Genomic DNA, 24,965 nt, shown 5'->3' with positions numbered 1-24,965 from the left:
GTGCTCCCAGCACCCTTCTTCCTGCTGTTTCTGGCTGATCTGTTGCAGACTGTGCAGTAGCATGGTACAGATTATATGTGATGGAGAATGCCATGACAACTGGAGGTGCTGTTCAGAGCAACCAAACTGCTTGCTTGAGTAATGCTTCCATCACTGTCACTTCTTAAAAGAGTGCTGTTAACTTGCCAGCAAATGTAAAAATAAATGACTTGCATGAAGTACCTGTTACAGAGATAGACACTCAAGGGATTATATAATGGGAGTTTGGGAAGTTGAATCATGTGTGGAACAGATCTGTTATACATGAGGCTGTCAAGGAGCAGAATGATTAGTGATGGGTTTAGGAGAAAATAAGCTGCTTTTAATGTGGGTTACTTTCTAAAAGGAAGTTTAAAAATAGTGAAACAGTTCTGTGCTTCATTTTACACTAATAGTTAGCATTTGCCAAAAGAATCATGTACTGGTGTGCCTAAACTAGGGAAGGGGGACTTAAAATAAAAGAAAAAAGGAAGAGATTAAACTGGAAAGCTACAAGGCATCCCCAGTTTCTGGCAAGGTTCCTTGCATTATGATATGTTTTCACTTGTGGTGTCTTGCACTGGTCTGTCTGAAGAGCCTGGGAAAAGATACTTTTGAATATTTTACATCCCACTTGGAAAATTTGTTACTGCACTTGGGTTGTATAGGGAAATTAATAAAAAATTATAAAGTTATGCCCTTTATTCTGATGTAATTTAATAGATGTGCTTGCAACAGACATATGCAGACTGTTGTATGTCACGTGTTTCATAATAACTGTGATGGGTTTTGTGTGTTTGCTTGTTTTTTGAAGAGAAGGACATGCCAAACAGACCTCTGAGAGTGCGCGCCCAGTCTCCTGATGGCAAGTTATCTTTTCGGTGGAAGCCACCTTATGGAGCAGGTCTCAGGGGTCCACAGAGCAGATCCCAGGGTTACCTCCGTGGGTACGGAGAGAGCAGCCGAAGGATGAGCTACGCTCCCCTGCCGCAGGAGCGGCAAAACCAGGAAGCGAGAAAACTGGGTGAGTCAGATTTCCCTGGTAGCATCCAGCTGAAACAGCACGCTTCTCTAATCCCCCGTGGCTGCTGGGTGGTCACGGATCACGTGGTGTTGTAGCCATCAAAATAACTTCTTCTTGTAAGTGAAAATGCTCACTATAATTGCATTTTCTAGTGTGTTCTTGACATGATGACCAGGGTAGAAAGTGTAGCAGAACCTGATGCTGCATTAAAAAGACACCACGTGCGAGTTGCTCATATTAATAGAGGGAGGGGCTGGGGAGAAGAGGCTTAGCTCAGATTCTCATTGCATGTGGTGGAGCTGCTCTTTAATCTGCTGTTCCTTGTCCTCTTCTTACAATTTGTGCCCCTATGTTTTTTCAGGACAGCAGAGAAAAAAAGTAATGCTTTCATTAAATGTATCCATGTTAACCAGTAAGGCTGTTTCATGGGTTCTGAACTACAGTGTTACACTGTTATGTCCATGTTCTCTCCAGTTTCTTCATGATGTCCTGGTCACTACGAGCTCCTGAGATAGTCAGGCTGTTCTCTTCTGTGCTCCCTGCCATACCATAGCCATTTGCGCTTGTGCTCTCAATTGTGTGCCCTTGATATAAAGAATTTCCCATCTAATGATAGCAGTGGGGTTTGCAACAGCTTTATCTCCCCAGAGACTGAGCATTTCCCGTTGCACCATTTGTGTTGCTTGCCTGTGTAGTGGCAGAGCTGTCTCTGTCCTGCTGCCTGAAGTCCTCTCACCTGAGCAGGCACTAGGTCTGCACACATGAGCCTTGCTTTGACCCTCTTCCTTCAGGCTTCAGCTGCTCTTTGTTGTTTTGGTGTGTTTGCTCAAGGTTTGGCTTCTTTCTCTCAAAATCTGTCCTGTAGGCTGAAAGCCTGTCCCGTAGATGATCCGGTCTTGGGTTATAAAGTGGGTGATGATTCCAAAATCACAGATGGCTTTGCTGTGTAAATGTGTATTTCCTCTTCTGCTTTGTGGGTTTTGTAATAAATGCACATCTTTGTCTCCATCAGTCCAAAGAGAGACAACTCTGCAGTCACCTTTAGCAGTTATTTCACCTTCTCCTACCATGAATCTCTTACTTCTCATCCCTTCTCTAGTATCCCTCAAATTTTTATCTTTCTATGCACTGCTTATGAAGGGGCTGCTCTGGCATCTGTGCTGAGGTGTCAGGGTTGAGATGTGTGTGGAAGATGCTCCCCTGTATGTTTGATGCTCAGCATGTACTGCTACTGTGCAGGCTGAGAGCCTGTCCAGGCAGTACACAGATTTAGTGGGAGTTCAATAAGGAACTTAATCTTGATGATAAATACTGCATAATATGATTTTCAGCATCTATTTCTTGTTTTAGTTACTTTTATATTATTTTTTTTATAAAGAGGGAGACTTTTAAAATGTCAAATTACCAGGAGAAGAACTCCTGTTCTCTTGTATCACTCTTGTAATGGTCTTTTCATGTTAATAATTTGCTTTCCTGTTTCTAAAATACCTTTACTTTTCTTACTGCATGCAAATTGAAATCTCTGATATAAATGCTATGTATCTAAATAAACTACCTTTCAAAGCACTATCTCAGGAAATAATAAAATAGAGCTCTACCTGAAGAGACAGGTGTTTTGGTTTTTTTGCAATGAAAAAAGTTACAGAAATGCCTCTGTATTTGCCCCCCACGTTTACAGCCTCCGAATCAGTTCATGTGGTTTCACTGCCATCGAGGAGCTCCCAAGGACGGAGCCAGCCTGTCTATAGGTCATCTTTAGCTAAAAGGAAAGTCACAGGTATGTTTCCTCCACATCTGCTGTCAATTCATGGAGACATTTGAATGCAATGAGATGGCTTTGTGATTTTTAGACTCAAGTCTTTTGGTGCTGGAGCTACTAAGTTTTTCTCTGTGTGTTAAAGAGCTTGCTGGATGTCTCCAATTGCTTCTCTAATTCAAGCAGGATTAATAAAGTGATACAACTCTACAACATGGTTGGTTGGGCTTTTCTTCTTGCATTTTTTGGTTCTTTTTTTTGTGTTTTATTATTTTTTAATCTCCTCCTCTGAGGCTATTGGCAAACATTATGGCATGGCCATAGCCACATGAGCAGACTTGATTAAATCAAAGCCAGGATCTCCACAACAATATGCCTTCTTCTCAGATCTCTGCCCCCTTTCCAGAAGCCTAAATCTGGTCAGCAAAACTTTTTACTTTCTTTTGGAAAGAAGGTGTTACATACTGCTGCCAAGGTTAAAAAGGATGAGCAAGTTTCTGAATCATCTCCATGCCAGCACCGGTTTCTCACTCCCTCGACTTGCTATGAGAATGCCATGGAAGTGGCAGAGTGTTTTGGTGATAGAGAGCACCTTTGTCAGAACTGGGAATCATGGTGTATTGAAATCCCACCTCACACCTTTTCTGGGGAGGTGATGCCATCCACTTCTCATGCTCACTGTCTCTCTTCAAGGTGCTCCTATTGCAAAACTTTGTGAATATGTCCCCTAAACCACTTGTGTGTAGTAACTGAGTCTTCTCAGACACTTCTGTGTAGTAGCTGTTTGGCTTAGAAAACCTGGAATTGTCTGAGAACCCTCTACATTAGAAACCTGGTTGGAAGAAGTGAAGCATGCTTCCTTGCTGCCTGCCTACTGTGTGGGCAGTGCTGGGTTTTGGGGCAGCTTGCCATGCACTGAAGAGAAGGACAATCTTACCTTGGACTTTGCTCATGCACGATTAAGGTCCCTAGTGAATAAAATTGTACTCCAGAGTTTACTGGCCCCTTTCCTTTCCCGAGACATCAGTATTTTTCCAGTGTTACTCTTCTGTAAAACTTGGGCTGGAGGGTTGTGCCTGGTGCATTCTGTACCTCTGGAAGACTTGGGAGTGGTTACTGTGACACTCATAGGAAGAGTCATAAATCTTTCTTGGGGCAGTGTGTAGACTAGACTGGAAAAACTTTGATGGACAGATAGAAAAAGGAACCTAATAAAAATTAAAAACCTCAACACAATTAAATTAGTTTCACTTAATTTCAAAGTTTTATAAATTATTTGCAAAATATATTCTGATATGTCAAAACAGCCCACTTCAATGTTTTCTTTTTTCTTTTTTTTTTTAAACTTTTAAATTTTTGTCTTGTATACCGTGAAAAACGGAAGAGCTGAATTCAACCAACCTGTTTGAAGCACTCAAAAATGTAAAATATGCAGGAATTGTCCCTTGTGAAGGATTTTTGACAGTCCCTGGTTCTACTGCCCCTTAAAATGAAACAAACTTTTTAAATGTCAGAATTTTTCATAAGGCAATATTTCTGCTTTCCAGGCAGCTCTAGCAGTGAGTTTGCCAGAAACCATGAATGTCAGTATGTTAATAAGACATTTGCTGCAAGTAACTGTTTGGGGACTGGTAGAACATTGAAAGACTGCAGAATATATTGGTACTCTGGTCTTGTAAGCAGCCAACTAACAGAAGAAATAATATTTCCATGTGATACCATCAGTAGTCAGTGTACTTTGTTTTCTGTTACTGCTGTATTTGTATTCGTGTGGTGTGCGTATTATAACATCAGTTGAAGACAGTTACTGTTTTTTATGAGAACTTCCATCTTGTTGATGTGTTATTTTGTTTTGCCATTTCAGAGGAGGAAGAGGTGGAGGTGGCACAAGATGTTACTGTTCGAGTTATGTCCTCTCAGTCTGTGCTCATGTCTTGGACAGACCCACTGTATGAAAAACGGAAGGTTGCAGCAAATAGGTAGTTAGCCCTCTGTTTTCTTCTCTGAACACATACTAAAGCCTTTCACAGTCTAGGAGGTTCCTCCAGTGCATTGACGACAACTTCTTAATGCAAATGGTGGATAAGCCGACGAGAAGAGGAGCGCTGCTGGATCTTGTGCTCACCAACAAGGAGGGCCTTGTTGAAGCAGTGGTGGTCAATGGCAGCCTTGGCTGCAGTGACCACGAGATGGTGGAGTTCAGGATCCTGTGTGGGAGGAACAGAATACCCAGCAGGACCAGAACCCTGGACTTCCACAGAGCAAACTTCGGCCTCCTCAATCAATTGTTAAGGGAAGTCCCATGGGACAGAGCGCTAGAAGGTAAAGGGGCTCAAGATATCTGGACAACATTCAAGGACCACTTCTTGCAAGCACAGGATCAGTGTGTCCCAATGGGTAGAAAATCTAGTAAGGGAGCTAGGAGACCAGCATGGTTAAAAAAGGAACTGCTGGGCAAACTCAAATGGAAAAGGAAAATCCATAGATCATGGAAGGAGGGGCTGGTTACTTGGGAGGAATATAGGACTGTTGTCAGAGAATGTAGGGAGGCAAGTAGGAAAGCTAAGGCCTCCTTGGAACTTAACCTTGCAAGTCGGGTTAAGGACAATAGGAAGGGCTTTTTCAAATACATAGCCAACAAAACTAACACCAGAGGCAATATAGGCCCACTGCTGAATGAGGTGGGTGCCCTGGTGACAGAGGATTTAAAGAAGGCAGAGGTGCTGAATGCCTTCTTTGCCTCTGTCTTTACTCCTGCAGGCTTTCCCCATGAGCCCCAGTTTCATATAGCCCCAGTAGAAGTCAAGATAAAGGAGGAGTTTGCCCAGGTAGACGAGGATTGGGTTAGGGATCAGTTGCGTAATCTGGACATCCATAAATCGATGGGTCCGGATGAAATGCATCCAAGGGTGCTGAGGGAGCTGGCGGAGGTCATTGCTAGTCCACTCTCCATCATCTTCGGTAAGTCTTGGGTAACTGGAGAGGTGCCTGAGGACTGGAGGATAGCAAATGTCACACCAGTCTACAAGAAGGGCAAGAAGGAGGACCCGGGTAACTATAGACCGGTCAGCCTCACCTCCATCCCTGGAAAGGTGATGGAACAACTTGTCCTTGGCACTATCTCTAGACATATCAAGGAGATGGGGCTCATCAAGAGCAGTCAGCATGGTTTTATCAAGGGTAAATCATGTTTGACTAACCTCATAGCCTTCTATGAGGAAATTACTAGGTGGATAGATGATGGTAGAGCGGTGGATGTGGTCTATCTTGATTTCAGTAAAGCATTTGACACCATCTCCCACAGCATCCTTGTAGATAAGTTGATCAAGTATGGGTTTGATGATCAGGCAGTGAGGTGGATCAAGAACTGGTTGAAAGGAAGAAGTCAGAGAGTTGTAGTCAATGGGGCAAAATCTAGTTGGAGGCCTGTGACTAGTGGAGTCCCTCAGGGGTCGGTACTGGGACCGGTGTTGTTCAATATCTTCATCAACGACCTGGATGAGGGTACAGAATGTACCCTCAGCAAGTTTGCTGATGACACCAAGCTGGGAGGAGTGGCTGACACACCAGAAGGCTGTGCTGCCATTCAGAGAGACTTAGACAGGCTGGAGACTTGGGCGGGGAAAAACCTGATGAAGTTTAACAAGGGCAAGTGTAGAGTTTTGCATTTGGGGAAGAAAAATGTCATGCACCAGTACAGGTTGGGGGCTGACCTGCTGGAAAGCAGTGTGGGTGAAAGGGACCTGGGGGTCCTGGTAGACAGGAGGATGACCATGAGCCAGCAATGTGCCCTTGTGGCTAAGAAGGCCAATGGCATCCTGGGGTATATTAGAAAGGGTGTGGTTAGTAGGTCAAGAGAGGTTCTCCTCCCCCTCTATTCTGCCTTGGTGAGGCCACATCTGGAGTATTGTGTCCAGTTCTGGGCCCCTCAGTTCAAGAAGGACAGGGAAGTGCTTGAAAGAGTCCAGCGCAGAGCCACAAAGATGATTAAGGGAGTGGAACATCTCCCTTATGAGGAAAGGCTGAGGGAGCTGGGTCTCTTTAGTTTGGAGAAAAGGAGACTGAGGGGTGACCTCATCAATGTTTACAAATACGTAAAGGGTGAGTGTCAAGAAGATGGAGTTAAGCTTTTTTCAGTGATGACCAGTGATAGGACAAGGAGTAATGGATACAAATTGGAGCATAGGAGGTTTAAGGTGAATATCAGAAAAAATTTTTTTACTGTGAGAGTGACAGAGCACTGGAACAGGCTGCCCAGAGAGGTTGTGGAGTGTCCTTCTCTGGAGACATTCAAAACCCACCTGGACGCCTTCCTGTGTGATGCACTCTAGGTGACCCTGCTCTGGCAGGGGGGTTGGACTAGATGATCTTTCGAGGTCCCTTCCAACCCCTAGGATTCTATGATTCTATGATTAAAGGAGAACTGCTGCCAACTCACTACCAATTGCTTTTGCATTTATTTAATTATAATTGGGGAATCATTTAGCTTAGGTTGTAGGAATATGCATATCCCTACTTATGGCAGTGGCTGACAGGACATGCTTTACAGAAGAGAACAGAAACCTGACGTGGGTGGACGTGGGGGGATATCCCCTCCTTCCCTCCTTGTGCCCTGGTCTCTGCTATGTAGAGTTCTGTGTAAGCACTGGACTACATGGGTCTAGATCCCTTCTGATTGTTGTCAAGTACCAACCAGGGACTGTTTTTTTTTGCTATTCAAATGCTGGTATGCCATCGTGTTTGGCAAATCCTTATGCCTGCATGGGGAAAGAAGAGGTGGGGATGGGGCACAGACCTCAGAGAGGCAGAGGCAAGGTGCTGAGTTGGATTGTTGGAACAGACTGAAGCTTTGAGACCACCCGTACTGTGGGTGAGGGAAACATCTCTCTGCAACAGAAATGACACCTGTCAGAGCCTCTGCATCTGCTGATCCTCCAGAAGCCCTGCACAGCAGAGGTTGATTGGGTTGGGGTCTCCCATTGTCAGGAGAGCTTGGCTGGCAGCAGTGTGCTGCAGCAGTTGGAGACCAAAAATAAACAGAGAAATGGGCTGGAAGCTGCCGAGAACCTCAAAGTGCTGGATTGTGTTGCTCAGCCTGGTAACAGTGAAGAGCTGTCAACCTGGGGCTGAAGTACCCCCAGGGGCACAGCAGGAGAAGTGGTAATTTTACATGTTCTCAATTTCCTTGTGGAAGCGATCATCTGGGCAGATACATGGCAAGCGAGCTGCCAGCACTGCTCTGGGAATGAGGGGCTCCCAGCCATCTGGCCATGCTCATGGCTGTGGGGTGGTGGGATGGTGGCCTGGAGCCTCCTGAGACCCCTGGCTTGGTTCAGAAAGCCTTGTGACTTCCTCCCAGGGCAGGGGGGTTTTGAGTGAGAGGCTGGAAAGAGTGATCCATCCCTTGGGGTGAATGCAATCAGAATCCGTTAGTGGAAGGCAGATTCTTAAAAGATGCTGGCTGGTGGTGGTGGTGGGATTTTGTTGTTTGCATTTTGGTAGTTTCCCAAGAAAGCCCCAGCAGACTAGGCAAAGGGAAAGCAGCCCCATCCCTCTCTGGTTCTGCTAATGCTAGATTTTGACATGTGAATTCTTATTTTTCTGTGTTTCTGGTCCCAGGCAATACAATGTTCGCTATCGGGAAAAGGGGGAGTCAGCAAGGTGGGATTACAAGCAGGTGTCCAACCGGCGGGCACTGGTGGAGAATCTGCTGCCAGACACTGTGTATGAGTTTGCTGTCCAAATCTTGGAGGGAGAAAAGGAGGGGAAGTGGAGCGTGTCTGTTTACCAACGGACTCCAGAGGCAGGTGCGTATTAAAAAGGTCCTTGGGGTGATGCAGGTTTTAGGGATTAAATTGTGAGACACAGCTGACCTGAGGGAAAGACAGAATAATTGGTTCCTAGGGCAGAGAGTTGGGAACTTGGGAAAACCCTTGTTCCTGCTGTCTGCAGCAATGCCCTGGAGAGCACATCAGGGCTGCTCGTGCAGCACGATGAGAACAGTGGAAGGTGAATTGGGTATTTTGGGGGGATGGGTAAGCAGCTTTGACCCCTGCAGCTGTACTTGCCTTTTCCTTTGGAGGTGAATCCTGGTTGCTGTCCCTCTCTGTGTGTAGAAATTTTAAATCTTTCTGCCTTCACCAATGAGAAGCCACAAGGTCCCTTTGGTACAGGGAGGTGGTCCATAACAACTGAATTACCACATTATTCCAGCTAAGCCACACTAGCAGTCTTCTGCAGACAACATGTTCCTAAAAGTATGGAAGGAAATTTCATTACAGAAGTCTGATACAGAGATATAATACAGGCACGCATGGACCACGTGTGCTTTTTACATTTATCTTTGAAACAGCCACATATGAATTTCTGCTATGAGAAGAGCAAAAGGTATATGCTGTGTAGATCAACTTTTCTTACTTGCCTCTCCTGTATATGGCTGTTTCACAGCTCCTGCCACTGCCCCTGAAAATTTGGATGTTTGGCCATTAAAGGGCAAACCAACATCTGTAGCGGCATCCTGGGATGCTCTCCCAGAGAGTGAAGGAAAAGTCAAAGGTAAGTCATCACTGTCAGTTTTTAACCCCCTCAAGGAGCAGGTCTTCTTGAAGCCAGGCTGAGCAGCAAGCTGGAACCCCTGGCTGTCAGGATTTTTTCACTTGTTAAAGACTTATACCCAAGCAAGATTTTCTTGTTTCCAACCCAGCATCTCGGCACTGCCGCTGGGAAGCCATCGCCACTGTGTGCCTGGGATGTCACAGAGCTTCCTAGGGTGTCGCATGTGCACACATATGTCTTCTTCCATTAGAAGGCAGGTTGAAATAGAGCTCAAGAAGGAAGGTTCCTAAAGGATTTGCAGCAATTATGCAAAAAAGGATTAGTTGGGTAGTTGCCAAGAAAGTGAGTGGGTTTATGTTGCATTTTATTTCTAGTTTATGGCAGAAGGAAAGCCTCAGTTTAAGAAGCAAGCATAAATAATTATTTCAATAGATGTCATGCATAAGCCTTTTGCACTATAGCATTATCTTTCCAGTATCAGAAGGGGGCCTCCAGGAAAGCTGGGGAGGGACTTTTTACAAGGGCTTGTAGCAAGAGGTCAAGGGAAAATGGATTAAAACTGAAAGAGGGGAGATTTAGGTTAGACATTAGGAGGAAAATCTTCACTACGAGGGTGGTGAGACACTGCAACATGTCACCCAGAGAAGTTGTGAAAGCTGCATCCTTGGAAGGGATTCAAGGCCAGGTTGGATGAGGCTTTGAGCAACCTGATCTAGTGGGAGGTGTCCCTGCTCATTCAGGGGGCTGGATCTAGGTTATCTTTAAGGTCCCTTCCAACCCAAGCCATTCTGTGATTCTATCATTATTGTACATAGTTATAAGGCTAATTTATCAGTGGCTATTTACTTACATAGGATTTAAAAAAAAAACAACAAACAACTTTCTGGGATATTTTTTTTTTCCTTTTTTCTCTCTGGAAGTGAACAGGCTGATTTTTTGGCTGATTCAGTTCTCCAGTGGTTGACGTGACTGTGTTCTCGAGTTAAAATGTTTCTGAAGGTGCCTTATCAGCACTGTAGCATCTCAGGATTTAAAAAACCTGTGGCCTAGAGGAAAGTGTCTGCATACAAGACCTACTTTTTGTGTTCTTCAAGGCAGTGGTGGAATTCCTTCCTCTTTGAAGTCAGCAGGAGTCTTGCCAATTGCTTCAATGGAGCTACAATTGTGTCCAAGTATTATTATTTTTTTAAACTAGGGTCATGCAGGGACATTATCTGAAATTTCAAATCTGTTTCTAATTTTGAGCAGTCTGTAGACCTTTGTCTGTTTTTTGTCTGCTGCTCTTTAGATGATTCATCTAAGGCAATAATTTTAATGATACCTGATATTTAAGGGCTGAAAGCTTATATGTGTCTAATATATCATTGTTTTCCTTGAGTATGAAGTATTACATGAGGGGTCTTATTTTTAAACCAAATAAATGACAAAAAAGACATTTGTACTGGCTAAATGAAAACACTGAATTAGCACTTCATAGTCATTTTAATAGCACATGGGAATCAGAAATTTTTGTCTTTTGATTCTTTTGTTTTTCAACGCTGTCCTTTTGTATATTTATACCACATATTAAAGTAGTGGGAGAAAATGCCCTCCAGTAGCCATTTGAGAATTACCATAAGTAACACCGGTGCCTCTGCAATTAAAGCAGAGGTACTGGTGTTACTGAGCATTAAATGCATTTGCATTTAATTGAATTTATAAATTTAATGTATGAAATAATATTCATTTTTTTCTTTATTTTTAAGACCTACGCATGTCTTAGCTCTTAATCCAGGGAAGATGGGCTCATTTTCAGAAAAAAAGTGTTATATTCTAGAGTTTTCCCGTCATGGCACTGTGACTGCTCAAGTGTTATGGTGTTTTGTAGAATGGTTTTGGTTGGAAAGGACCTTGAAGATAATCTGTTCCCACACCTCCTGCCATGGGCAGGGACATCTGCCACTAGACCAGCTTGCTCAAAGCCCAGTTCAGCCTCGCCTATGAACACTTCCAGGGAGGGGACATCCACATGTTCCCTGAGCAACATGTGCCAGTGTTTTGTCACCCTCACAGTGAAGAGTTTATTCCTGTTGTCTAATATAAATCTACCCTCTTCCAGTTTGAAACTGTTCTCCCTTGTCCTGTCACCAAATGCTCTTGTAATTTCAAAAGAAACTACATGATTCTTGTTGTAGAGAGATAAATTTGGCAGCCCTTGGAATTTATTTTCAAAATCCTCTTTCGGTCTGATACCTGTGCCTCTTGCAGAGGATTGAAAAGAAAAAGAAGCCTGCACATGGCTGAGATCTTACCTACACTCCTTGGGAGTGTAATGGGAAGTCTTCTCGTTATGCCTACAATGGATGAAATTTCTCTCCATCCAGAAAGCTAGCATAGAGCACAGGTGCCACAGTAAACTGAAAGGTGAGAGCAGAGTGAATTTCTTAAGTGGCAACAAGACCTTGGTTGCTCTCCCTGCAGTCGTGTTTGACCTCAGCTTTAGTTAAGCACAGTGTGACAGATTTTGATTTTGTGGGATGGGTGTGCTGTTGCTACCATTTGGCAACGTGCAGTGCTGTTATTTCCTGGTAGAATTATATTTTCTGAGTAAGATCTCAATCATCCAGGCATGAATTTTACCTGCTGGCCTGTGGGTTGTAACTAAAACCCCTCTAAGCAAAGACTCAGCTGGAAACACTTACGTGTGACTGCAGTAATACTGTTCCCAAGATTAAAGTAAGTGCTTTGGTGTTTTCATGGGTATGCCACTCAGGCGCCAGCACTGCTGAGGAATGAGTACATGGCCTTTGGAGCTGGTAGAGTTTCACCACAGTGGACTGGCAGAGCTGCTTTTGCATTACTGGGATCTTAAAGCACAGTGCAATTATAGCCGTGTCAAGGTTCTGTTGGAAATGTAAGATAAGAAAGTAACTAATAATGTCACCTGATTTTAATACTGATGCCTTGAACAATAATTATGTGACTAAACCATTTTGTTGTCTTCCAAATAATTTCTGTGTGAAAGACAAATTATTAATATTCTTTTTTTCGCTGTGGACGTAGCTACAGTCAGCAACGCAATTATGTGTTGTCCACCATTGTGAGCAAGTTAAGTTTTGGCAGAATTTTCTCTGGATCATGTGTTGTTGATTGCAATTATCTTGGTAGCTAATCAAGAAGTCGAAAATTTCTCTTTCTCTTGGGAAGTCTAAAATCTCCTGGTGGTGCATCAGCCGTACCAGCATGGGTATTTTAAATTCAGTAATTTGCACTACCTAACATTTGTAGCGTCTTTCAGACAAGATTTCCACAAGTAGTAGGACAGTGCATATTTTCTGCTAGTGTTCATACATGTTGTCTGCCTACAGTGCATTTTCTCTTTGTAGATTTCTTCTGTTATTTCTGATTATTTTTTTTTCAGAGGACTGATTTTTTTTCCCCTATATTTGTGGGTGTCCAGAAACAAAAAAAGCCTCCTGCTGCAGTGCACCAAGCAATGCAGTAGTTGATGTTGTATCTTTCTTATGTCCCTCACACCTTCTCTGGAATGCACTGATGTCATCTGTCTCCTGTTGGTGACTCTTCACTCTGATGGGCATTGTTGCATATGTATGTTAGGAAGGTAGAGCTAATATAATCTGTCTCAGCCATTAGGTCATCGATGTGATTTGGTTTTTTCTGTTAAGATGAACGAATGTTTGACTTACCTACATATATGTGTATAAATCTCTCTCTCTTTATACTCCAGCTGTTGACTCAACGTGCATTGCTAGTGTATTAATTTTAGTAATGCACGTTCTAATTCATCCTACCCATACAGTCTGTCTGCTGGAAACGGGACTGTTTTCAGTTTCCTCCTTCCAACCGTCTGCCAAATCATTTCAGAATACATTCTTTCATACGCCCCGGCTCTCAAGCCATTTGGAGCAAAGTCCATCACCTACTCTGGAGCTACAACATCAGCCATAATAGATGGTCTGCAGGCTGGGGAGCGCTATATTTTCAAAATTCGTGCAGCAAACAGGAGAGGACCGGGTCCTCAGTCTAAAGCCTTCAGTGTTGCCATCCCAGCAGGTAAGCACCAAGCCATGCACAGATCGCTTAGTCTGCCCATTCTTGCCTTGGTCCCAGTTGTTCTTTTCTTTTATTTATGCTCTTTTCTTAGCTTCCGTCTAAGCCACGGGATTTTACTTCCTTCATACTGTTTCTGTTACTGCAGCATGTGAAAGGACATTTTATGGACATTTTAACATTTTAAATAAATGCATACCATACTGTATTCCTGCATGGAAACACTATGTGGTCTTGTTACCTAAAGGCCAAAAAATACAGTGCTTTGGGTGTTTGGTTGTGCTATTCCTATCCTTGCATTTGCTTCTTGTCAAAAAGATGTGGGGACAGAAGATTTGCTGAGTTAACTAAGAATGTGGGCCAGAGCCTCAGATGGAATAATGCAGCACCATGCCATCAACATGGCTAAAGTCTGCTGAAGATTTGGTTCCACTGATACGGTGTTGCAGTTTCTGCTTTTAGATATTTGATTTCAGTTGCTCTAAGTTTTACCCAAGTTAAAATAATTCCACATAGGCTGGTTAAAACAGAAATAATTATTGTCTCATATTTTCAAAAGTTGTCTTGTTCTGGATGGTTTCTTCTCTTATTCAGTTTTTTGTGTTTCTTCTCTAGTTATGAATAAACACTTTTTTTTTTTTTCTTCCCAGCAGCTCATGAGGATTCAGTTGCTCAGCAACAAACAAATATACAAGATAATTCAGAGGCTAAAAAACCTGGGAGTTCTGGTTCATCTCCTTCTCAAACTTCCTCCATTTCTTCAAAAGTCCAGCCATCGCTTTCTTCTAAGCAGTCAGCTGTTCGTACCCCTAGTGTTAGTGAGAAAAAGAGTCTTCTTTCTGAATATAAGAATAAAATATTGTCCCGAGGAGGAGTCACAAGTAAATCTCAGTTACCTTCTAGAAATACAGGTGAGCTGAAACATGATCTCCAATCCACTGAAGTGACAGATGGCCATGATTCCTCCCAAGAAACTCCAACAATACCACCAAAATCCCAGGATCAGAGGAGGATTGTTAGACCCTTGTCCCCTGGTCGGTCAGTCCACCCTGTCCTTGCCTCAGGGAGAACCCCTCTTCGAACCCATACATCAGAAGTGTCACGGCAGACGAGCATAGAGAAACGGGAGCCACCAGCACTGTTACCATCATCAGCACAACATTCTTCTGCCTCATCTGTTCCTGAATACACAGATAATGAAACAAAGCAACTGAGACAAAGCAACACTAATGTGCCTACTAAAACCTCTTCCCATCCTCTGCCTGCCAAAAAACATGATCTTAGAGGTAATGTGGAAGGAAAGCCAGACTCCATACTGGTGAAAGTGTCTTCTAAAACTTCAGAACCTAGTCACTTGGCTTTGCCGTCAAATCGGCAGCCTGCTGTCTCTCATGAGGTTGTCCCAAGCCATCCCAGTAGATCTGGCTCTCTAGGTCATTCACATCAACTGGCTTCCAAATCAGCAGATTCCCATGTTCGTGATAGCCATAATGAGTTTGACAGTGAAGAAGCAGAGGACAGAGCAGAAAAGCCCAGTTCTAGGTCTCAGCAAACAAGGCTGCAATCAGGCTCCAGTTCTCGTGCATGGAAGGATTCAAGATTAGCTGCGGTGGCAGTTTCATCGAGGTCTGCTGTTTCTGGTCACACGTCTCCTCACTCTCACTTCTCCACCAGTGCCAAATCTGATGGAAAGGATATTGATAAGAATTATAGGGAGGACTCACGAGATGCAAACCCCTTATTTCCCTCTCTACCCTCTTCCAGGCAGTCTTCTTCAGCAGTCTCTTCCAAGAGAAGAAATTCTCAGGTGGATTCTAATTCTCACCACAGTGAAAAGCCACCTCACTCTGACTCAGCAGAACAGCAAAGTCGAGCAGCTGCTTCAGGAAAGCATTCTCATTTGCAATCTTCTGTTTCCAAACATAAATCTGAAGAGCAGGACAGTCAAGAAGTAAAAGAAACACTTGCTCGATCAAAACCAAGTGTATCTTTGCCTAAAAAGACATTCCCCTCTCATCTTCCATTAGAGAAGACCTCCCGCTTAGAACCTGCACAGAGAGCACACACGAGTCCTTCCTTACTGCATTCCAGGGGCCGGCGCCTTCCGTCGCATGTCTCATCCCAGAGTAATGAAGAGTTACAGGAAGGTGATGATGAGGATGTAATAGAGGGCAGTGACAGGGCAAGCAGCCGCTCTGTGTTTCCTAAAGATGTGACCTCTTCTAGGAGATTATCTGCACCTTTCTCTCAGGGAAGTTCAAGTTCATCTCTATCAAAGCAACAGCAACGAGGTTCTCAGGTACCTTCCCACAACCCAAAACTTACTCAGCCAGACTCCAGTTCTGCCAGTGATACAGCAAAAGAGAATCAGTATAATCCAAGGTTGTCATCCACTTCTTCAAGACAAGCTCGTCCTTCATTACCTAGTCGTTCAGTGGTTGCTACAAGAACAGTGTCCCAAACAGAGAAAAAATATGGCCTTTTGCCCTCAAAACCGTCCAAAGCTGAACTTCCTCAAAAAGTTCCTTCCTCCTCTTCATCTAAATCTCATCAGTCAGTTTCTAATGAAGAGGATGATTATTACAGTGAACATGAACAAAAAGAAGTGGAAGAGAAACTCACATCTTTAGCAGCAAAATGGTCCCCTTCTCTTTCTGGAGGTAACAAAGATACATATGATGACACTACTAGCAATAAAAGGAAATCTATGGACACTCTTCTACCTCATAAAGTAAGTTCTGAAGAGGAAGAGAAGGAAGAAATTCCATCATTAAAAATATCTTCTCCTGAATCACCAGGAAGCTCTACAATAGCATCACAAATTACTCAGTCCTCTAACAAGCATAAACCAAGTTTTGTCTGGCCACGTTCTTCTGCATCTACCACCACACACACCCCAACAGTTTCTTCATCCACTTTGTCCCCTCGCCAGCGACTACTGAACTCCAGGCTACGGAGCCCTTCCCAACGGCAATTTGCTAGACCTCCTTATAGACAAGGTATCTTGTCTTTGTTGTAGTAATTTCACTGAACTGTGTTTTTCCTAAGATCAGCAGTTAGGGGAAAAGTCTTCCATCAGAATGCAGGTTATTTGGTATAGAGTATTACTTTTTATTTTGACGGTTTTCAGGCAACCCAGTTCTTGAGGACATTGCCTAATCAGTGTAATGGGATGTCCCAGACCTTTGGTCCTATGGTCTGATCTGCACGGGATCTCATGATCCACAGAGGAGATGACAGAGTTAGGTACTAAATTGGAAAAAGGGCAATGTGTCCTTGTTGAGTGATGACTTCACTGAATGCTCACTGAAAGCACATTTGTACACAGAATATTACAACCTCTCAGGTATGTTGCTGTTCATCAGATGGATTCCTAAAAGGCTTCTGCAGGTTATATAGTGCTACCTTGCCCATGCCTAGGCCATAAGGTGTTTCCTCATGTTGTCCTGGCATTCTGTTTTCTTTAATTACTTTTTAAGCCACTTTGCTCTTTTCTAAGTGACAGCTTGGGGTTGTACATTCCTGTTGAAGACTGCTCACATCACAGGCAGGCCATCTAATACCTTTATGGCTGTGATTTACCCCAAATGATAGAGGCTTGCTTTTCAGTTGCATAAATGCTGACCCTGGGTACTGGAACCAAGGGTCAACTGCACATCACCTATTGGTGCCCCATGTCACCTATGGAGATCTCAGATAGTCTCAGTGGCATTTCTAGGTATAAATGTTTTTTCTCCCTTCAATGCATGGACATCCAAAATAGCATTGAGTGACCAGAATGTTTTAATAAATACATTCTATGCTATATGTAGATAACAATATTTTGTTACACAGTGAGGACCATGCAGCTGGGATATTGTATTTGCTATGCTTTAGTCAGACTCAGTGTTGTGTGGAGGTCCACCAGCTTGCAGAGCTTTAAGATGGGAGTGAACCTTAAATAATATCATGAAGGATGAGATGTATTGCATGAAATAACAGATTTCTCTGTCCAGGTCGGATACCCTCTTACTGCTTGCCATGCAATTGGGAAGTTAGTAGCCAAGAAGTGTTCAGTTAATGTTTTTTTTTTTTCTCTTTCAGTTAACATATATATATATTTTTAACACATATTTTCTGGAGGAAAATTTCTGAGCTCAGATGTGAGCCCTTTCTGGGCTGGGGGGCCTGCAGCTCAGTGCCACTGCTTTGCCACTTCTGAGCTGAGTGTGTCTCTGTGTAGCAGTGTTTTTTCAGCTAGAGAAGGAAAATCCTTCCTTTTACAGGTTAAAAAACAACAACAAAGGAAGTAATTCTTATCCCCTCTCCTTTTAGTTCATCACTACAGCTCTGTATAAGGATAGGATTGAACAGGTAGATGTGTTTATTTATGTTTTTCTCCTTCACACCACTCCTCAAATGTTTACAAAGTTCACAAACATTTTAATAGCTGTAGTGCCCTCTAGAACTGTTGCCCTGCTTTGTTAAAACACCAAGAGGGAATAAATAGACCAAATAAACATGGTAGAAACAAACCACGAGTATTAACTTCTTCAGAAAAAAGACCAAAAACATTTCAGATGCTTATATCAGCTGTGGGGATCTGACAGTGTCACAACAGTTACTCCCAAGCAGAAATGAAATGCCTGGCTTTCTGAGTGTAGTGAGGGCTCTTTCTGCTCTTGCTTATGTCTGGATCAGTCAGAAAATGCATTTCTTTGAATTTTAAAATGTGGTTTGTAGTATGCACAGTTTTCTTCAGAATAGTGTGTTTATTTCTTTGTTTCAGGTTACAATGGCAGACCTAATCTTACAACAAAAAATGGAAACGGAAATGGAAATGGAAAAATATTACCTGGTAATAATGGAAAACCAAGTGGACAGAGAGTAATCAATGGCCCTCAAGGAACAAAGTGGGTAGGGTGACCTCTCTAATTTCAAGATGCTTTGACCTTTTATTGTACCTAGATTTTCATTAAAAAAAGAGAGGAGAACAGTGCCCTCAGTCAATGAAGCTGTAAAGTGAGGTTATACTTAGTGGTCTAGTTTCCACTGTTCCATTGAAATCTAATTGCAAATTCTGCATTTCATTATTTGAACATCTTAAATGTCTGATTTAATGCTGGATAGCTTGGATTTTCAACTGCAGCATTGGTGTTTTAGATTTAGTGAATTTTTTCCCCTCGAAGTCAGTGGGACTTAGGCTCCCCAGTGACTTGAGGCTTGTCTGCTGCGCAGCGCGAGTGCCCAGGGTTGCTGCTGTGAGGGACGTGCTCAGCAGTGCTTCCCCCAGTCTCGCTCGAGATTAAATCATGAGCAGGAGTATTGAAGCACAAAGTTACTCCCTAAGTGTGACGATGCTTTAATATAGCTACGTAGGTATCTTTAGGCATTTTGCCATTCACACAGACATGTTTGCAGTGGTATTTTCAGAAAAGCTCAGATGCCGTTGATCGGAAAGCCCCACTAGGTGCCTGCCTGCCCAGACCTTGTCTTTTGAAATCCTTTCTGATTAGTTTATAACCAACAACACAGGGAGGGAACTGTTGTTTCGTGTGTATTTGTGCAAATATTGAGCAGGAGGAGACTGTGACCAGCCTTGCTGGCATCATTAGAGCTGTTCACATGCTACCAATTACGTGTAAAGACATGTAATCAATGAGCACTTCAGTCTTACCGTTTGCATTAGAAGAGCATAAAAAAGTGCATCAGGTATGTCACATTCAAAGGGGGCTTTTTGAAAAGCATGCCCAAAGCCCTTGCAAATGTCTCCAGAAAGTGGGCTAGAAAGGTCCCTGGGAGACTGTGGGGCATCTCTCTCTATCCCATGAGAGGAGGGCATTGCTGCAAGCAGGACCAACACCTTGTAAATCAGGAGGATCTGTGTCAATATCTGGGGCCTGGAGGCCTCCAGAGACTGATGTACCAGCACCAAATGTAAGTCTGTCTTGCCAACCTGGAACTGCTACCCATGTTCTTTTCCCAGTTTCCTCCCAGCATTTAACATGTTTTGCATTTTTATGTTCTGTGGCTCAGTGTATGTTAAATCAGGTTCAAACAGCACACAGTTCAGCTGTTTTGGGCTGAAACAGCAACAACGACTGAATTTTAACTGCACTTGCCTCTTAAATTCAATCCAAGCTCTCAGAGAGATTTGTTTTATGAGACAGAGGCTTTTCCTCCATCTCCTACCCCAATTAAAGTCTTAGATACTTCGGTTTCACTGCTTTGATCTAAACTATGTTTTTTGGGATTGCTTGGGTTTGTTTTTTTTTTGTGTTTTGTTGTTGTTGCATTTTTTGGGGGGTTTTTGTTGCTTGTTTGTTTTGTTGGTTTTTTTTAATGAGTAGACATAATCTAAAATATCATCTTCAAAAGGACTCAGGGTCATACTCAGATCATTATTAGGGGAATCCACCTTAGGAGTTGTGCAGCCCAAGAAAAATAAGGAAATTGCTCCTTTGCATGTGAGAGCTACAGCAAAGTGATATGAATGTGGTTGCTGTGCAACTCTGGACGACAGCTCCTGGGGAAATGCTGTCTTCAGCAGTGGTTTTTTTAAGTGATTATCATACAATTAGTTACTCACTTTTAAAAATCTGTCTGTAGTTGTTGTAGCTATTCCTGATCTTAGCATCTCAGTTTCCCCAGAATTTCTGTTGCTGTGAATTTTTTTCACCTCCTTTTGTGTTATCTAAATTTGCGTCCATCTGTTGCTTTAGATTGTAGATCTTGACCGAGGGCTAGTGTTAAATGTTGAAGGAAAATACCTTCAGGATTCCCAAGGCAACCCTCTCCGAGTGAAATTAGGAGGGGATGGACGTACAATTGTTGGTAAGTGACAGCTTACTTCTTACAGCAAAAGAAATCTACAGTTTTTATATACATGGTACAAGTCTTTGAACTGTTGAATGCTTCAGGCATCCCCAGGTCCCATGCAAGCCATTTGGAGTTGCTTGTACCTGAGATCTCCTTTAGGCAGACAGCACATTGCTGTACCTGGGGTGGCTTTGGGGCATCCTGTGGGGCTTCTGAATACAAGGCAGCAAGAAACACCTGAGTCCATACCACTTGCATTGGCATTAGAAAAGACAGTTGGACTGAGCCAGAGTAAGGATTGGTGCTTGTTTCTATCTCTGTATATGTAGAAAAAATTATTCCCTGCCTTTAGCACTGTACCCACCATGTGTATATTATTATTCTATTTTTTCTTCTGAAAATGACCACAGATAGTAAAAAACTCCGTGTGATTTGTGAAAACTCCGCTGTTCACATATCAGTCCACCTGTACGGATCTCTTGAATGCAAACTCAGTGCCTGCTGTTAAACTGGTTCCCATGAATATTTGTAGTATCCAGAATTTGGCACAGAAGTTTGTCTGCAGTGACAGAATCTCACCAGCTCATCCCAGTTTTTCTTGGCACATGTTTGGAATTAGGGAGCATCAACAGCTACAAGCCTGACTTAGATTAAATGCAGGCACTGTCTGCACGATGGGAGTCTGAAGTGAGCACCTCTGTGGCTCTTCTGAACCATTTTCCAACTTCATTAACTGTGGCTTCTTCCTAAGTAACAACCTTCTTTTCTGTCAGCTAAGTCACAGGAGGTTGTAAGCATATTCTCAGTGCTTTTGTAGTATCTGCTGTTAATAAATACCATGCTGTAAGCCTGAAATTGATTTATAGTGAGATGTTTTGGTTTTGTTCTCTCCTAGATGAAAAGGGTGCCCCGATGGTGAGTCCTGATGGAATACCTTTGTTTGGACATGGCAGATTTAGTAAACCTGTAGCAAGTGCACAAGATAAACCAATAATAAGCCTTGGAGGAAAACCTCTGATTGGTCTTGAAATGATTAAGAAAACAACCACTCCCTCAACTACCACTACGACAGTACCTCCAACAACTACCACAACAACTACTACAACCACTACAACTATTGCTACAACTACCACCACTACTCCTGAACCAACCACCACTGAGCCACCCACTGAGAAACCACCCCCAACCTGTCCTCCAGGCACCTACGCACAGTACGATGATGAGGGCAACTTGCAGTTTGGATATGATGGCCTGCCAGAGTGCAATGCAGAAGGTAACTTCCTTGTGTGCTGCTTGAACTTCTTTGGTTGTGCTGTTTGTGCAGTGCAATTATGCAGATGTAAAATGGGAAAGGATTTGCCTCTGAAGATTTTGGTCCATGTGATAAGGTAGGAGCTGAGATTAGAGCAGCTGAAGAAGGGTTTGGGTGTTAAAGGGTTTTTCATTGTAAAATGTCAGCTTTCCCCAAAGCTGAAGTTTTTCGTGGGAACACTATTTCAGCAAAATTTTCACTTTGTGTTGGATTTACTCATGTCACATTCATAGAATCACAGAATTATTCAGGTTGGAAAAGACCCTTGGGATCACCAAGTCCAACCATCATCCCTACTCTACAAAGTTCTCCCCTAAACCATATCCACCAACACCACATCCAAACGACCCTTAAACACATCCAGGGATGGTGACTCAACCACCTCCCTGGGCAGCCTATTCCAGTTTCTGCCCACTCTTTCTGTGAAAATTTTTTTCCGTAATGTTCATGCACATGGTCAAAGCACTCACCTATGATGAAGTCCTCTCTCCAGCAAAACAGCTGCTTATTTTGCAAAACTGGATCAGGGAGCGCCATGGTAGTCCTTAGCCCTTCCATTTCTAGGTAATCCCCAACTCAGTCTACACATGGGCAGTTGACACATGCCCATAACCTAAACAAAGGGATAGCAGTCAGATACCTGCCAACCACAGTGGCCAGTTTTAATGGGCAGTTAAACCCCCTTACCTTTACCCCGTACACCTATATCTCTGAAGCCAAAGTAGATTACAAGTAGATCATGTAACCATGGCCTGAGAAGCTGAACTATTGCTTTGGAGAGTGCAGAAGCTGTGAAAAGATGTGGCTTCAGCAGCTCACAGTGAGTCTAAGGATGTCACATTTGGAAAGGATCTCAGAAGCAGGAGACTGAAAATTCCCTCACCAGCTACCCTGGGTAAGTAGTGGGTCACTGATGTTATTGCCTTGTGCAGATGGAATGAAAATTATTTATAGTATTAATATTTGTCTAACAGCTACCCCCCTGTTTGAGTATGTATTTATAGAAGTGTGCATGCATATATACATATGCACAGATGTGTGTATGTATACATACAGAAAACCAAATGTAGATAGAAATGAACATCATAATGAAATATTTATTTGAAGATTTTTTTTTGTTTTCCCTTTGGTGTTTTCATTGTTCTTAATTGTATTTACAAAAGTGCTGCTCTGTGTGGCCAGACTAATATTTCCGAAGTTGCCTGAAGAGAACCATGATTTTCAGCAGGGTTAGAGCCCTCAGTCCTACCAGCTCCTTTTCCTTACCTTAGATATTGCTTATATATTAATGTTTCCTCTCTTTAGCCTGCGTTATTTCATACCTGAAGTACATCTTCTGAGAGTACGTATTGTAAGAACAGTAAGAGTTTATTAAATAAGACTGGGCTTGATCTGAGCGTAGGCTCCAGAAGCTGAACAACAAAAGCTTTGCAGTGTTATTTTTAGCAGAGTCGTGGGCTGGGAAATTTTCACGTGATTTTATGAACATTTAAAAACATTCTGCTTCGGTTGTTTTGCCTTTTACCAGGTTGGCTTGCTGGATCCTTGAGCTTTCTTAGAGGCATGAATGGAAACTAGTTTTTTTACACAGGCTGCATATTCAATGAAAGTGGCTTTTAAGTCACTCCTGAACTGTCTGGCATTTCAACAGCGTGTCTGTAAATGCATCAAAGTGGAAGACTGAGAGGACAAGATGGTGCTGGATTTCCACTTCTTACCTGCTATATAGCTTGAGCAGTATTAATTCCTACCTGGCAATTACAAAAGTTTATCTGAAGAGTAATTATGACAATTTTCTTGATCTTCTGGGGTCGGGTTTTTTATTATTATTTTGTTGGGTTTTTTGGCATCCAGGTAACCTGCCGCAACATTGGAAAAATGCAGCAAAACAACGTGCTTGTTCCACAGAGTTACTTGCTTGAAAAGTATTTGTTTATTTTTTTAATGATGGCTGACTTTGTTTAACACGTGTAGTGTCTATTTCAAGAGAGATAAACAACTACTACTTACATTTAATTTAGTTAATGCACTTTTCCCTTGACCATTTCCAAATAATATTTTTATGGTGTCTTTCCCTTTAATCTGAGTCTTGAAAATACTCCAGATAATTTAGTGAAATACTTACTCTGCCAAAGCTTGATAGTTTGTTGCTAAGTGCTTTACTCCGGAACAGCCGGGGGCTGCAAGTGCCAAAACCCACCGCCAAACATTCTGTTTAAGCTTTGGCAAATTCACTTACTCTCTGGCAGGATTTTTGCTCAACCCAGCAGAATTTATTGTCAACATTTCACTAGATTCAGCAGTCTTTTACTTTCAAGAAGGACTTTGGCTGCACAAGCATTGTTTGTCAGTGAAATCAGCTAAACTTTTTTCATAAACTCAGAGGGAAAAAAAGGTGGAGCCTTCACCACTTGTTGCATGTGATAAGATCAAGTGATGGTTGCGCAGTCCACCATCCATACAGATGCCAAAATCTATGACAAGTGGTGTTAGCAAGACTTAGCCTCATCTGATACTGGTAGGGTTCACCTGCCAGTGAGCTGCAGCAAAGGGTGATGGAGAAAGCTGGAGAGCTGCCACTGGTGTCCATGGAGAAAACTATAAAGTGAGAGGTGTTTTAGAAGGTACTCCCATTGTCTTCATGGCATAGCTACTGCTAAAGAAGCACAGAAAGTGAAGTAGAAGAGACTGAACAAGTACAAAAATAGAAAATAAAATTAGCTTATGCTGGATTGTATGTAGGCTGACTAGCTAGTCGGTGCAAAGTTGAGATCTGCCTGTGAAGGACTTCCAGTATCTGCAGATATGAGCCTCTTGTTTACTTGGATGTAGTAAAAGATGAAGTGCATACATTGTAAATGTTGAGTGATGCTAGTCAATTTTTGTGAGATCTGCAGAGTTAAAAAAAGCATCTGCTTTGTCACTGACTACCTTCAGAGAAGTCAGGTGGTTTCTAAGTGGATGGTCTCCTGAAGAATGGCTGCAGAAGTCTACTGTGAGAAAAAGTCAGATTATGCAATATGAAAGTCTGACAAGAATTAACCATTTCCTGTGGTTTTAAAGCTTATTTTGGCATTAAAATCACTACTGTGTGTTTAAAATAACTTATTGTACTAGAGAAGAATCAGTATTGTACAATAGTTGTTGGTTCTAAATAAAAACAACAACAAAACAAAAAAAAACCCACCCAAAACCCTGCAGCACAGAAACTTATAATTCAAATTATATTTGTGAACTATTTGACACTGTAATTTGAAATTTTGGATTATTTGTATTACTGACTTAGTAAAAATAACATGGTTGCTTCCATATCAAGTGTTATAGGAACATTATCAGTTTCTGTGTGGGATCCTGATGTCAAAGCTGTCTTTTTCTTTTCTTTGTTCACACACTGGCCTCTCCCCAGCCCCAGCATTTCATTGAGGACTTTCGATTGTACCTGCACAAGGTTC

General features: G+C 42.6%; 1 protein-coding gene across 2 annotated transcripts in view; it reads left to right on the top strand.

Moving 5' to 3' along the window:
* Positions 1 to 840: 840 nt before the first annotated feature.
* FNDC1 (fibronectin type III domain containing 1) overlaps positions 841 to 24,965 on the top strand; it is a 45,477-nt gene continuing 21,352 nt past the window's right edge. Inside the window, exons 1-10 of one of the 2 annotated variants that reach the window (XM_051615518.1) lie at positions 841 to 1,042; positions 2,721 to 2,819; positions 4,663 to 4,777; positions 8,418 to 8,605; positions 9,246 to 9,353; positions 13,218 to 13,406; positions 14,054 to 16,402; positions 18,172 to 18,299; positions 20,105 to 20,216; positions 21,097 to 21,474. In XM_051615518.1, the coding sequence (XP_051471478.1) occupies positions 841 to 1,042; positions 2,721 to 2,819; positions 4,663 to 4,777; positions 8,418 to 8,605; positions 9,246 to 9,353; positions 13,218 to 13,406; positions 14,054 to 16,402; positions 18,172 to 18,299; positions 20,105 to 20,216; positions 21,097 to 21,474 (3,868 nt within the window). The remainder of the gene's footprint in view (positions 1,043 to 2,720; positions 2,820 to 4,662; positions 4,778 to 8,417; positions 8,606 to 9,245; positions 9,354 to 13,217; positions 13,407 to 14,053; positions 16,403 to 18,171; positions 18,300 to 20,104; positions 20,217 to 21,096; positions 21,475 to 24,965) is intronic. The other variant, XM_051615519.1, reaches the window with a different exon arrangement.

The sequence above is a fragment of the Apus apus genome, chromosome 3, assembly GCF_020740795.1.
Source record: "Apus apus isolate bApuApu2 chromosome 3, bApuApu2.pri.cur, whole genome shotgun sequence".
In the NCBI taxonomy this organism is placed as follows: domain Eukaryota; kingdom Metazoa; phylum Chordata; class Aves; order Apodiformes; family Apodidae; genus Apus; species Apus apus.
Note: the sequence above shows the minus strand (reverse complement) of the source record. Positions and strands in the feature narration are given on the sequence as shown.